A 15711-nucleotide genomic window follows, 5' to 3' on the forward strand; every position below is an offset into this window, starting at 1 on the left:
AAGATCAAAAGAAGTTGCCTGAAGAAGTGGGAGTGTCTTAACTTCTTTCCCTGCAAACAGACAGACAGGTTGAACTGGCCGCTAAGACGATTGGACAGGGGCACAGCGCCACCCAATCAGAATCGAGATAGGGAAGAGACCTTGAAAAACAGTTTGATGACAGAATTGAAGTTTTAAAAGATTCATTTGTGCATCTATACTGAGACTGACAAACATTCAAAGTGACACGAAGAACACAACTATACGTTCTTTGACAACAAAAATTATGCAAATGACATACTGAGCATACCGAATATGTTATTGAGGCAAATTAAGTAAAGTGCTTTGCCCAAAGACACATCATGGCAACTGAACTGATTGGATGGTAAGATTGTAGCAATGATTACTGTTCAAACTGTTTTGGCCTCAAGTTGGGTAAGGTAACCACTAAGCCACTGTGGCTCCTGCCCTCATTTATCACATTTTATGCCATGCAGGAGAGCAAATCGGGTTTATTTTATATTTTTTATGAAACTTAATCTTTGTAATATTAGAAAATTTGACTATTTATGCACAGTGTGACAAGCAAATAAAGCTATTTGAAAGCAAGAAGAGGAAATTTATAAGCCCATCAGAATGGATAGTTTGAATTTATGAAGATTTTTCAAGGATTTGCAGTAGCTATTGTCAAACTATTTCAAAAGTACTGAGCAAAATCTTGAAACTGGTGCCATGAAGTGGTGAGGTATGTAGACTCTGTGTGTGTGTGTGTGATTTGGATTTTTAACGTAGCTTTAACAATTTTTCAGTCATATCGTTACGATGTCTGCAGTGTGACAGGTTATAGTGATGTCTAGCACTGGGGCATCATGCTGCAGACATCATGTATGTAGACAGAAAAGAATAGTGGTAATTTTTCATCTTCTGAGATGGTTTGATTCAGGTGGAAGCAAGCTTACTTTTCTAACAGGGAATGTATTCAAAGTAGAGACAACATCCTGCTTCACATTATTTACTAATCCCAGCCTAGACCTTTGAAAACTACAATTTTTACTCTGAATTCTGGTTTTTGGATGACTAAAGACTTGTACTGCCAATATATTTCTCATACACCTTTGATAAACTGTCTATCACAGTCTCTGAAATCAGACCCATGGGAAGAAGGTGCTAATTTCTGGGTACATACTAAAAATAAATCAAATATGTAAAATGACTTGAATGCAACCCATTAGAACTGTCCAGGATTGTTATAACTGAGAAAATATCCAATGCGATGATTATAAGCCATAAGATTCTGATCTGTACTGAAAAGACTGAAACTGGTAAAAGTATATTTTTGGGAAGCCATGACAGTGTTGCTTCTAGTCATCTACTAAAACATCATGTTTGACACTGTGTTTTTGATGCTCAGATTACATAAGAATACTGCTGTCCACATTTCAAATACACTCTTCCCATACTTGTCAGGCCATAAAGCATGTAAATCGCAACAAAAGGGTTGTGGCTTAGGTATCCACTCACTCCTGCCTGATTCAGCTGCCTCAGTGTGACTTCAGTATCCACCCAGGTCTGCCTGACTCGACTGCTTCAGTGTGACTTTGGTATCCACCCAGGCCTGCCTGACTTGACTGCTTCAGTGTGACTTCGGTATCCACACAGGCCTGCCTGACTCGACTGCTTCATTGTGATTTCGGTATCCACCCAGGCCTGCCTGCCTCGACTGCTTCAGTGTGGCACTTTGTACCCATTTCCTCAGCATGATATATTCAAAAAATTGTTAAAAGTGCCGTTAAAATTGACCAACAAACTACTTGCCTCAAACAAGAAACAAAAGCAACAGATATCTTTTGTCTAAATTACAAGTTCTGTCTTAATCACTTTTTGCATATAAAGTCTGGGGTATCCATAAAGTTTGCAAATCAAGGCCAAGATTACCTTAGCAGTTAGCGCAGGTTTTACTAGACACTAAAATATCCATGATATTATTAATATAAACCAACAGAGAAAAGCATCAACAAGAAATGTATCAGTTTATTCAAAAAAGTCTTTACAGCATCAACAAGAAATATTATTATTCGCAAATAAAAACCATTCAGCACTGACAAAGAAACCGCTGACAGACAAAACACAATGAAAAATCCATTCCATCAGCTCAGAGAAGCTCTAGCCTGGTAAGCTCAGGACAAGCAACATGAAACTTTTCATTTTAAATTTAGTTCTATTCACCAGAATTCTTTAGAAATTGAATATCATTCTATCCAGGTAGAGAAAGTGTTGATATTAGAGGTACATGATCTGATGCTGCCTCCAATCTGAAAAATAAAAATAATTAGGACAGAATAATAATTACTTAGAATTAAATCTATAACTCATGAAAGCTCTGATAAAGAACTCCATAAATCAACTCAAACTTCAAAAGAATTATATATATATATAGTAAACTTAATAAAAGAAGTACCTAAATATAGATATTATGGCATCAATATGCATAGCTGCCAACCCCAGAGTACAAAAATAATGACTACTTAGGACAAAAATACTAATTTTTACAACTTTAATGTCTATGTAACAATTTACAACATTGACAACCATCAGTAAATTAGGACAGTACCTTACTTAATTATTTAATGTCAAAGATGCATGCATTGTACTCTTCCACCTTCTGAACAGGCATCCTGTTCCATACGGGTGCCCATTCAGAAGGTGCATGAGTGCAGCACACTCACACTCAAAACATGGGCTGTTGATAGGAGCCTTTTCTCACCTTGTTTTATTCAATCATTATCAATTCCAATGTACCATCTTTCAATGATGATTTAAATTAAAAAGTCGAAAGCGCTTGGCAAGCTTGATACTAGCTTCGCACTGTTTGTTGTCAGTTTATTACATACATATATGTATATAATAAATTAATCTTTTTATAACTGATTATTGTCCCTTTACTAATCTGAAACCCACTAGGTCAATACTTGGAAATGATCTGTCATTTAATATGAAGCTTCAATCTACAATACTGTATCATGCACTGGAATTATTTACTAGTTGTTTTCACTGATGTCCATGTGTTAGCATTCATAGCTGCACCAAAATCAACTCGAATAAATCTCAACTTGTTGAGTTTCATTCACATATTGCAACTAGAAGTATTTGTATGTAATCAGTACAAAATCACAGTTGCGTTTATATTCTAAAACAAGAAAAGTAACTCTGACATTTGATATGCCATAAATAGCTCTTGGCCTAATGACCACAATGAATCAAATACCGACCATAATGAATCAAATACCAACCATAATGAATCAAATACAACATATCGAAGATGTTTCTTTCACTGACTTGGAATAAAACACATGTCAAAATTATGTGTATATATCAATGATTATGCTAAGATTCTTGTACCAATTCACAGAGGAAAGGAATTTGCAAAATAAGCAAAACGTAAGGATTTCAAGTCTTTCCCATTTGCTTCAGCAAGTAAAAATATTTGCACATGGCAAACTTAAGTAATAATCCTTTTCATGATTTATTTATAAAGCAAATTTATGAGTTACCCAAATATCTCATATAAAGCAAACTCAGCAACAAAGGCCATTAAGTTAAACATGATCAAAATATTCTGATATTTAAGTGCTGATATGACAGAGTCACATTCATCGAACTAGCGGGTACCAACCCAATCTGATAAGAGCTCAATCAAAAATTTTAATCTAAAGATGAAAATAAAATTATCTATAATGTTTAAAGTTAAAATTAGTTACAATTATGAAAACAGTCACTGACCCTCTTTTGCCATCATCGATAATATCACACTTCAGTATTTCACAGCATCCTAAGCCATGCTTGAAGAAAATGTAATCAATCTGTAATAAAATGTAATCAATCGGTAATAAAAATATAATCAATCTGTAATAAAATGTAATCAATCTGTAACAAAATACATTCAATCTGTAATAAAATGTAATCAATCTGTAATAAAATATAATCAATATGTAATAAATGTAATCAATCTGTAATAAAATGTAGATAATCTGTAATAAAATATAATCAATCTGTAATAAAAAGTAATCAATCTGTAATTAAATGTAATCAATCTGTAATAAAATATAATCAATCTGTAGTAAAATGTAATCAATCTGTAGTAAAATGTAATAATCAGTAATAAAATGTAGATAATTCGTAATAAAATATAATCAATCTGTAATAAAATGTAATCAATCTGTAATAAAATGTAATCATTCTTTATAAAATGTAATCAATCTGTAATAAAATATAATGAATCTGTAATAAAATGTAATCAATCTAATAAAATATAAGCAATCTGTAATATGTAATAAATATAATCAATCTGTAGTAAAATGTAATCAATCTGTAATAAAAAGTAATAATCTGTAATAAAATGTGATCAATCTGTAATAAAATATAATCAATCTGTAATAAAATGTAATCAATCTGTAACAAAATACATTCAATCTGTAATAAAATGTAATCAGTCTGTAATAAAATATAATCAATCTGTAATAAAATGTAACCAATCTGTAATAAAATATAATCAATCTGTAATAAAATGTAATCAATCTGTAACAAAATACATTCAATCTGTAATAAAATGTAATCAGTCTGTAATAAAATATAATCAATCTGTAATAAAATGTAACCAATCTGTAATAAAATATAATCAATCTGTAATAAAATGTAATCAATCTGTAATAAAATATAATCAATCTGTAATAAAATGTAATCAATCTGTAACCAAATACAATCAATCTGTAATAAAATGTAATCAATCTGTAAGAAAATTTAATCAATCTGTAATAAAATGTATTTAATCTGTAATAAAATGTAATCAATCTGTATTAAATTTAATCAATTTCTAAGAAAATGTCATTAATATGTAATAAAATGTAATCGATCTGTAAGCAAATTTAATCAATCGTAAGAAAATGTAATCAATCTGTGATGTGATGTGGTGTGATGTGTTTGAATTTTTAACGTAGCTTTACAAAAAATTTAAATCATATCACTACGATGTCTGCAATGTGGCAGTTTATAGTGATGTCTAGCACTGGGGCATCATGCCGCAGACGTAGCATGATGTTCCACCCAGTCACATTATCCTGACACCAGGCTGACCAGTCCTAACACTAACCTCTTAATGCTGAGCACCAAGCGAGGCAGCTGTTAGTACCATTTTTGTAAGTCTTTGGTATGACTTGGCCAGGGATCGAACCCACGACCTCTTACATCTGAGGCGGATGCTCTAACTACTAGGCCACCGGAGCGGTACATAATCAATATGTAAGAAAATGTAACCAATCTGTAATTAAATGTAATCAATCTCTAAGAAAATGTAATCAATCTGTAATAAAATGTAATCAATCTCTGAGAAAATGTAATCAATCTCTAATAAAATGTAATCAATCTCGAAGAAAATGTAATCAATCTGTAATAAAAGGTAATCAATCTCTAAGAAAATGTAATCAATCTGTAATAAAAGGTAATCAATCTCTAAGAAAATGTAATCAATCTATAAGAAAAAATACCAATAGAAACATATTTGCATTAAAAATATTTTGAAATGTAAAGCATAATTTTTTTTATACTTTTAACATGTGTATCATGCTACTTCAGTGAGCAATGAAAAATATCATGAACATTACTGTCATGTGATGAATAATCCGATTTATCAGGTGCATTTCTAAAACAATGATCAACTTTTCTATGTCCATTCTTCTGTTAAAGTGGCAATAACATCCAAGTTGAGATAAATAGTTTTCATGTGTGTGTTAGTGGGTGTGGGGGGCGTATGGAGGGGTGAAAACAATAAGTTGCCACTACTATGGCTATGGTATCCATGAAGGCTGAAAGCATGGATTGTGCTCAAAGTTAATCAAAGACATCAGGCTTCAAAAAATATGTTTTCTGTAACTGAACTCACATAAGATCATGACAGATGGAGACCTATGGAAAATGGAATGAAAATAAAATAAATGTAACAATGTTTATAAGTCATTAGGACTTTAACTCTGTCAAAATCACATCAACCAGTTATTTTTAAGATGAAGATTTACAGCAAATATGGTACATATGAAACAAAAATACAAACACTAGAGCATTCATAAACTGCAAAAGAATACCAAATGTAGTTGTTCGAAAGACATTTAGTTAAACATGCTCAAAACTTCCTGCTAAATACAGCAATATGATCATCTTAATAATGATAATGTATTCAAGTGATATCTGACAGAAAATGATAGTGTATTCAAGTGATATCCAACAGATAATGATAATGTATTCAGTTTATATACAACAGATAATGATAATGTATTCAAGTGATATCCAACAGATAATGATGTATTCAAGTGATATCCAACTGATAATGAACATTTAACAGCTCAAACTGATTTCTAAATACATATGAAAATTAAAACCATTCTTTAATTTGTTCCATTGAGATAGAAAAGATGACACTGAAAGCAGTGTAAAATCTGGAAAATAAATAAGTATAGTTTTCTAAATTGGCAAAGGACACAAACACTTATTTTCAAAATGTACTTATCAACAGTGCATTATGCTGTATATTACAAAACAACTATTTTGAGGTTTCAATAGTTACACTTGCATAACTGATTTCACAATATAATACAAAATAATAATATATCACAAGATTACAAGTCAAATAAATGCATAATCAAAACATGGTAAATAAAGTTTAGAAAATCTTGGTCACATAACTTGATTAGGATAGAAGTAATTGTGCAATATGCATATTGTATATCTTTGATTTAGTTTATCTTTAATCCAATGCTCTGCGTACTATATATTTTTATATAAAAATCCCTAAGGCCCATGTCAGCTTGTTTTCTCTACCCCTTAGTTTCATATTTTTGTTTTTTGTATGTTTTATTTACAGCATTACTGATACACAGAATTAAAAACAAGAAAGCCACAGCCAGCTATGTCGAACCCACAAATAAAGTATTGCAGCAAAATGTTCATTCTATGAAGGCATTTAGGACATGTATGCAAATAAAAAACTTTAACCAAGCCTAACAAATTGCTGACCCTAATGTCTCTGGAAAAGATACTGCTGTGTCTTGCATTGCACAAATCAGGGTATCCATACTGGAAGGTGAAACTACAATGAAAATATAATTGTTACCCGTTTTGATAAAGTTATTTCTAATGCACTGTATGTGTATCCCAGCTTTCTATCATGATTATGATGCAGCCACAAGTCTGTCAAAATGGGAGGGTCTTCACCATCAAAGACTGACTTTCCTCTCAAATACCTGACAAAGAAATGAATTAACTATTTTTGGTTTTAAAAAATCATAAATATTTGCATTGTTTCATTATGCTGTATGTTTACATGAATCATAATCAACATTTTATAAAATATTTCACAACCAAACTGGGATGTTCAAATGGGTTATAAATGTTAAATACTGTGCATAAATTAACCTATTCTGGTTAGAATTTCCAAGATGAATCTAAGAACATATATTTAAAACTTCTAGAAATGGCTGAGTTATGTTAAAATATGGCTATGCTCATTATGTACAGTATTCCGATAAATAAAGCTATATACAAAGCTGCCAAATTTCACTTCACACTTACTGAACTGAGATTTCTTCAGGTTGTGCATTTAAATCTCCCAATAAAATGGCTGGTCCCTCAAACTGTTTCATGTACTGCCAGATCTGGATAACTGACTTCTCTCTAGCTTCATGGCTCAAGGACAAATGTGTGACAAATAAATGTACCTGAAATTACAACGGACTAGAGTATTTTTCCAAAAGTCAAGTGTTCCATAGAATGTGGTCTCTTATCTGAACACTGTATATCAGTTACAAAAAACTTTAGCAAATAACTTAAAATTGATGAAACTGCCATTAATGCCAGACAGATTATATCTCTTTTGCCACTGGATCTTGCTTGGGAGACAAATAATCAATATGACATGACAAGTTTCATTAATGCTCAAAAATGTGCAAAGGTTCTTGATGCCCTTACTGTGGTTTATGTTTAGCTTCTGCATTCTCTTTAATTTATTCCTCTAGAATATGACTTTACTATGCCATCCATGGCTTGATGAATGTAGCTAATATTTTTTAACAAATGCCAATTTTCATACACTTCAGACTTGATAACCCATGAACAATGGTGTCCAAAACATTGACCACAGCTTACTTGATAATTCATGAATGATGGTGTCCAAAAACACTGACCACAACATACCAGATGGTGTCCAAAAACACTGACCACAGCATACTTGATAACCCTATGAACGATGGTATCCAAAAACACTGACCACTGTGTACTAGGTAACCCACAAATGATGGTGTCCAAAATCACTGACCACAGCATAATAGATAGCCCATGAATGATGGTGTCCAAAAACACTGACTACAGAATTTATTTGATAACAAATAAATGATGGTGTCCAAAAACACTGACCACAGCATCCTAGATAACCCATGAATGATGGTGTCCAAAAACACTGACCACACATACTAGATAAACCATGAATGATGGTGTCCACAAACACTTACCACAGCATCCTAGATAACCCATGAATGATGGTATCCAAAAACACTGACCACAGCATACTTGATAATCCATGAATGATTGTGTCCAGAAACACTGACCACAGCATATGCTAAGGTAGCATATTCTAATTAGGTGGACTGAAATTAGTGAGGTATGAAGAAAGGGAGGCTACTCTCATATCAGTGGATGAGAATTATGATCTCTACTGTCATGAACAGCATTCACCATAGTAGCTACCATTCAGCTTCAAAGTGGTATGGTTACCAATGAAGGAACAGGGTGTTGCAAAAAGTACAAAAGCATTAGTTAAGAAGGATAAATGAAAGCAACTTTACTACACAAAAAGAGAGTTCTGTGATCATTGCTGAGAAATTCTTATGGCAGAAAGATTCAAATCAAACATCAACATAGCTACAAAAATTCTCAATTTTCACATTCCAAAATCCTGCTAAAAAGAGATCTCATTTCAGCAAGATTTGAAAGTGAGTGGTATTGAAGTCCATGATACAATGGAAAATGTATATTAAGCTTATACTTGTTAGCAATAACTTAAATTATTCAGTTTAAAAGGTAAATGCAATAAATTGCCAGAAGAGGAGAGTACTTGTTCAAACATTAGTTAACTGGCACAGCAATTCAAAATAAGAATTTATACTCTATCTTACTTGCTGCTTGATCAATATAATTATATAGCTTTGCTGGGTTTGTTTCATCAATGCTTTCTTTTTATCTTCTTTGTAATAACTAATCAGTCCTTTTAAATTTCATTTTTGCTTTTGATATTTTATACTGAAAATTGATAAAACGGTCATAAAAAAATGAGTGCAGATCAGCTTTCAAAATATCATTGTAAACAATGATCAGCACTATAATCTAGTATGATATATAGTATTATTTTGCAAAAGTATCATGTTTTATTGGAAGGATGTTTTCATCCATCCATCCATCCATCCATCTCCATCCATCCATCCATCTAAAGCTTTCAGTAATATCAACAAGAAATATAAAAAACTGGCACTGGCACATATATGAATTTTATTTTAGTGATTTTGCAAAAAATTTCTAAGCTAAACAAGTTGTACCTTTCCAAACTGTGGAATCAAAATTTCTGCATGCAGACAAATCCTTTGATGTGTATCAGCACTGTTGCTCTTATTTCTGAAAGAAGATAAAAAAAAATTAGGAGACAAATAAACCATAATGCCAAAATGATGATCTAAAAATAGAATTTAATAAGTAATTATTCAGAGGCCATCGCACATTAACTGTCCAATGGTACATTTTCACAGATGTAAGATTTAACATTTTATTACCTTTATATAGAGTGAGAGGCATTAATAGTTCCTAATGAATGCTGTACTTTGAATCTGCCAACTGTATTGCAAACGTGCAGGGTTATTTTAATTTAGATGGAAAAAACTGTGTGAGAAAAATACTTTTGGTAAGTGTTTGTACCAAAACAAAGAAATCCCAGTCATGGGATTGCCTCTCTTCCTCAGCATTGCCTCAAGGGGAGACAAATAATGTAACCTCTGGACTGGGATTTCCTTGTCTCGATGCAAACCCCAACATAGATTCTCTTTGTCTCTAAATATGTCCATCAATTTACTTCATTAGTCAACCATTAGAACTTGTTAATTAGATCACACTTAATACTGTATTCTTTCAGCCACCGCAGTCATTGATCCATACCATTAATATTATCATTTATTTGTTTACTTGCTAGGATTTGGCATTGAATGGTAGTATGCAAATTATCCGCATCATTTACTGATACACAGTCCTTCCTCTGAAGTTAGATAGGGCACTATTTTGAAATGAATAAATACTATCATTATGTATATTTGATTTAATTTAAATTTAATTTAATTATTTGTTTGTACGTTTTACATTTTTTAAATTCTATTACATGCTCTCGTAAAGTAACTTTATTTGCTGGAATAGAGTTCAGTTCTGACATTCATTTTTATTTTTCACGTAAACAACTTTATAGAGACATTGTATCTAATGATGACCTAGTTTCTGACATTGATTAAGAATCAGTGATAGTTTGTGGTAAAGAACTTTTTTCTTTATTCTTTCTCAGAGTAAGATTTATAAATAGGTTCAAGGCCATACTTGGAGTATGTGACAAATAACATGTATCAGTTAGGTTTATCCAGATGATTGACCCACATCTGGACATCTGTTTTGTGTTGTGGCTAGATTTATTACTGATGTTTTGAGAAATTATTATTATTCTTGCCTTAATACTTGAGAAGTTAAAGTGTTTTATGTTTTGACCAGTTTTGGGCTAATTATTTTATTTTCTTCAAATTATTTGGATTTCAAGATTGTTTTCCCTGGAAATACTAGTGCTCTAAATTAATTCTTTGACAAAGACATTTATCAAAATTTATACAGGATTCAAAAATGGAATATTATTTTCTGTGATTCAACAAGAGACTGTTGCCACTGCAGCACTTCACAAGTTACAACTTATGTAATCATCTTCCATTTTGGATTTCACTGAGATTCAAACTCAGTTTCATTAGGACTTTTTATTATTAGGACTTCTAATTTTTTCATTCTTGGATTATTTTTGCAGTTGATTTGTAAAACTGTAAGTTCTTTTTCTCATTTTACCTTGTTTTTCAAGGGAAATAAATTATTTGTTAAATTTTACAAAGCTTGTTGTCTTCACTTTTTTTTTGTTATGTTTTGTAAGAACCTAAACACATATCGACTCCATTAATAATACTGAAAAAAGTGACAAATCTTTATAAAAAATGAATAACAAAAGAATGACAGAGAATTCAAATTGCAATCAATTTACAAAAACATGCTTGCATAAGACAAATATTAAAGAATAATTTCCCCCAATGGGCCCCAGGTTGATGAAAACATGACTTGGACCCATGCACTGATTAGTCACATGGTACTATGAGTGTCCTTGGGAAAGGTGGGAGAACTAATTTCTAGACATGAGAACAATGTTCTTGAAGTTTGTCTTGCCCCAATCTTAATAATGTTGTTGAACAATTCCCAAGTACCTCATTCTCACAAACCCCATTTGAGGGATTAGACAAGACAATAGATGGCATTACATGTTAAGCATTACTCTGCCATGTTTTCCAAACTGAGATCACCTCAAGATGTTCAGGCAAGCACACTTGGGAGCAAGCAAGAACATTTTATATCATGTCCTAAGTCTTGATGTTTGGGTGAAATCCCAGAACTGGTTACTCAAAGATGGCATATGTAAATTGCTGTAATCTTGAGGGGCAATAAAACTGAACTATCAATAAGATCAACATGTGGACCTGCACCCATTCATTGAAATCCATTATTTTAAATATCTCTCAAAATTGTGACTCAAGGCCCCTTTGAAAAGACAAAGAAGAGCATCGCTGGATCCCAAACATAAGTAGAAATCATGTCTTCTGTACAAAATGACACAATTTCCATCCAACATAATAATGCATTGATTGCATCAAACCTTGCATAGCAAAACTGGTTATGCAGACTGGAACCTACCGAAAAAGAAAAATAAAGTCATGAGAGATGATGGGATATCGGGAAAATATGGCCACTCCTTCTTCTGTCCTACCATCATGTATGCTATTTGGCTGCATCTGGGCTGGCTGAAATATAAACTGAAAAAGAAGACAAAGATTAATCCCCAATTTCATTAAATCAAAGAAGGCAAAGATTTGGCCCCAATTTCATTTAATCAAAGAAGACAAAGATTTGGCCCCAATTTCATTAAATCAAAGAAGACAAAGATTTGGCCCCAATTTTTTTAAATCAAGTTTTTAGCTAAATATAAAGCAGATGCGTGTGTGTGATTTGGATTTTTAATGTAGCTTTAACAATTTTTCAGTCATATCGCTATGATGTCTGCAGTGTGACAGTTTATAGTGATGTCTAGCACTGGGGCATCATGTCTCAGACATGTAGCATGATGTCCCACCCAGTCACATTATCCTGACAACAGGCCGACCAGTCCTAACACTAACCTCTTGATGCTGAGAGCTAAGCGAGGCAGCTGTTAGAACCACTTTTGTAAGTCTTTGGTATGACTCAGCAGAGATCGAACCCATGACCTCCCGCATCTGAGGCGGATGCTCTAACCAATAACCCACTGGAGCGGTGTAAAAATAAAGCAGTCATTGAGGATTAAAATAAAGTCATAATATCCAGCACTTTCCTGGAATTAGTCTTGTTTATCTACGAGGAAAAAAAATTTAGATATACTAAAATTGTATTTTAAGAATAAAAGGGCTCCCAGGTGTACGGTTTTAAAATGAAAGAGTTATTTCTGTTTCTTGCCTTAAAGGGACTTCCAAAAAGTATCTTTAAAACTTCCTGGACATGTAGTTTCCTGACCTGAGATCTCATAATTAGCACCATGCTTCCTGGACATGTAGTTTCCTGACCTGAGATCCCATAATTAGCACCATGCTTCCTGGACATGTAGTTTCCTGACCTGAGATCTCATAATTAGCACCATGCTCCTGGACATGTAGTTTCCTGACCTGAGATCTCATAATTAGCACCATGCTTCCTGGACATGTAGTTTCCTGACCTGAGATCTCATAATTAGCACCATGCTTCCTGGTCATGTTGTTGTTGTTGTTGTATGTTTTAACGCCATTTTTCAGCACAAGATAGGCTATATATGGCGGCCAGTATTAATGGTGGAGGAAGAACCCAGGAAATCCCCGGAAAGAACCACCGACCCTCGAGAAGCTACTGGCAAGCTTTCTCACATACCCACATTGGCCGAATCCGAGACTCGAACCTACGCAGACAGAGGTGAGATGGCAGTGATCCGTAACGGAGAGCGCTTTAGACCACTCGGCCACTCGGGGCCCCTCCTGGTCATGTAGTTTCCTGACCTGAGATCCCATAATTAGCACCATGCTTCCTGGTCATGTAGTTTCCTGACCTGAGATCCCATAATTAGCACCATGCTTCCTGGACATGTAGTTTCCTGACCTGAGATCTCAAAATAGCACCATGCTTCCTGGACATGTATTTTCCTGACCTGAGCTCTCGTAATTGGGACCAATGTAGTCTACTGGATTTCCAATTCTCAAGAAAAGTGACTAAACATGCCCTTTTCAAATTTGTATCAAGAATTCCAATACATTTAGCAAAAGCTATAGTACTGATACTTCAACTGTATAGCCAAAGAACTTTAAAAGTAGCAGTTTCTTTTCACAGTAACCATTATCAACTGATTTGCAACATCACTACTTTTTATACTGTTGATGTACAAAGTAATGAAATAATAAGGAGCAAAAATGACATGTTTTTAATATACATTAACCTTAGGTTAGTTACAGGATATCATAAAAGTTGGTGTAATTTTACATAAACAGAGCAGGAGAGGAAGATGGTATATTAAACAGATGGCAATAGGAATAATAAAAACTCGTACAAAAGTATTGATGTATTCACTAGTAATATATTTCATACTTTTAAAACCCAAATGAAATCCAACTTTGGGTCATCTGTGGCATGTTGACTATGTTGGATTATACAGAAAATACAAGATTTCCAAACAGCACCCATGTTTGCATAGTTTAAAGGAACCACATGATTCATAATCAGTCACTAATGTATACACTTCTAGTATAGTATACAGCATTGATAATAATCTCATGTATACACTTCTAGTATAGTATACAGCAATGATAAGACACTCATGTATACACTTCTATTATAGTATACAGCATTGACAGACACTCATGTATACACTTCAAGTGTAGTATACAGCACTGATAAGACACTAATGTATACACTTCTAGTATAGTATACAGCATTGATAAGACATTCATGTATACACTTCTAGTATAGTATAGTATACAACATTGATAATACACTCATGTATAAACTTCTAGTATAGTATACAACATTGATAATACACTCATGTATAAACTTCTAGTATAGTATACAACATTGATAATACACTCATGTATACACTTCTAGTATAGTAAACAGCATTGATAAGACATTCATGTATACACTTCTAGTATAGTATAGTATACAACATTGATAATACACTCATGTATAAACTTCTACTATAGTATACAATATTGATAATACACTCATGTATAAACTTCTAGTATAGTATACAACATTGATAATACACTCGTGTATACAATTATAATAGTAAACAGCATTGATAAGACACTCGTGTATACACTTCCAGTATAGCATACAGCATTGATAAGACACTCATGTATACACTTCTAGCATAGTACACAACATTGATAATACACTCGTGTATACAATTATAATAGTAAACAGCATTGATAAGACACTCGTGTATACACTTCCAGTATAGCATACAGCATTGATAATACACTTGTGTATACACTTCTAGTATAGGATACAACATTGATAATACACTTGTGTATAAACTTCTAGTATAGTATACAACACTGATAATACTCATGTATACACTTTTAGCATAGTATACAGCATTGATAATACACTCATGTATGCACTTCTAGTATAGTATACAGCATTGATAATACACTCGTGCATAAACTTCTAGTATAGTATACAACATTGATAATACACTCATGTATACACTTATAATAGTAAACAGCATTGATAAGACACTCATGTATACACTTCCAGGATAGCATACAGCATTGATAATACACTTGTGTATACACTTCTAGTATAGTAAACAGCATTGATAAGACACTCATGTATACACATTGATAAGACAATCATATATACACTTTTAGTATAGTGTACAGCATTGATAATATACTTGTGTATACACTTCTAGTATAGTAAACGGCATTGATAAGACACTCATGTATACACATTGATAAGACAATCATGTATACACTTCTAATATAGTATACAACATTGATAATATGCTTGTGTATACACTTCTAGTATAGTAAACAGCATTGATAATACACTCGTGTATACACTTCCAGTATAGCATAAAGCATTGACAATACACTCGTGTATACACTTCTAGTTGAGTGTACAGCATTGACAAGACATTCATGTGTACACTTCTAGTATAGTGCACAGCATTGATAAGACAATCATGTATACACTTCAAGTAGAGTATACAGGATTGTTAAGACACTCATGTATACACTTCAAGTGTAGTATACAGCATTGATAAGACACTCATGTATACACTTTTAGTATAGTATACAGCAT

The 15711-nt window shown here is 32.9% G+C and overlaps 1 protein-coding gene across 3 annotated transcripts in view; it reads right to left on the reverse strand.

Annotated features, from left to right (window-relative positions):
• Nucleotides 1-1992: 1992 nt before the first annotated feature.
• LOC149794777 (uncharacterized) overlaps nucleotides 1993-15711 on the reverse strand; it is a 48353-nt gene continuing 34634 nt past the window's right edge. For 2 of the 3 annotated variants that reach the window (XM_089964423.1, XM_089964422.1), the window contains 6 exons: nucleotides 12046-12164; nucleotides 9612-9687; nucleotides 7597-7742; nucleotides 7139-7268; nucleotides 3760-3839; nucleotides 1993-2291 (listed from right to left, as the gene is read on the reverse strand). In XM_089964423.1, the coding sequence (XP_089820549.1) occupies nucleotides 2234-2291; nucleotides 3760-3839; nucleotides 7139-7268; nucleotides 7597-7742; nucleotides 9612-9687; nucleotides 12046-12164 (609 nt within the window). In that variant the 3' untranslated portion in view covers nucleotides 1993-2233. The remainder of the gene's footprint in view (nucleotides 2292-3759; nucleotides 3840-7138; nucleotides 7269-7596; nucleotides 7743-9611; nucleotides 9688-12045; nucleotides 12165-15711) is intronic. The other variant, XM_089964424.1, reaches the window with a different exon arrangement.

This window comes from Sinohyriopsis cumingii, chromosome 7 (genome assembly GCF_028554795.1).
Source record: "Sinohyriopsis cumingii isolate HCF-2022 chromosome 7, ASM2855479v2, whole genome shotgun sequence".
In the NCBI taxonomy this organism is placed as follows: Eukaryota; Metazoa; Mollusca; class Bivalvia; order Unionida; family Unionidae; genus Sinohyriopsis; species Sinohyriopsis cumingii.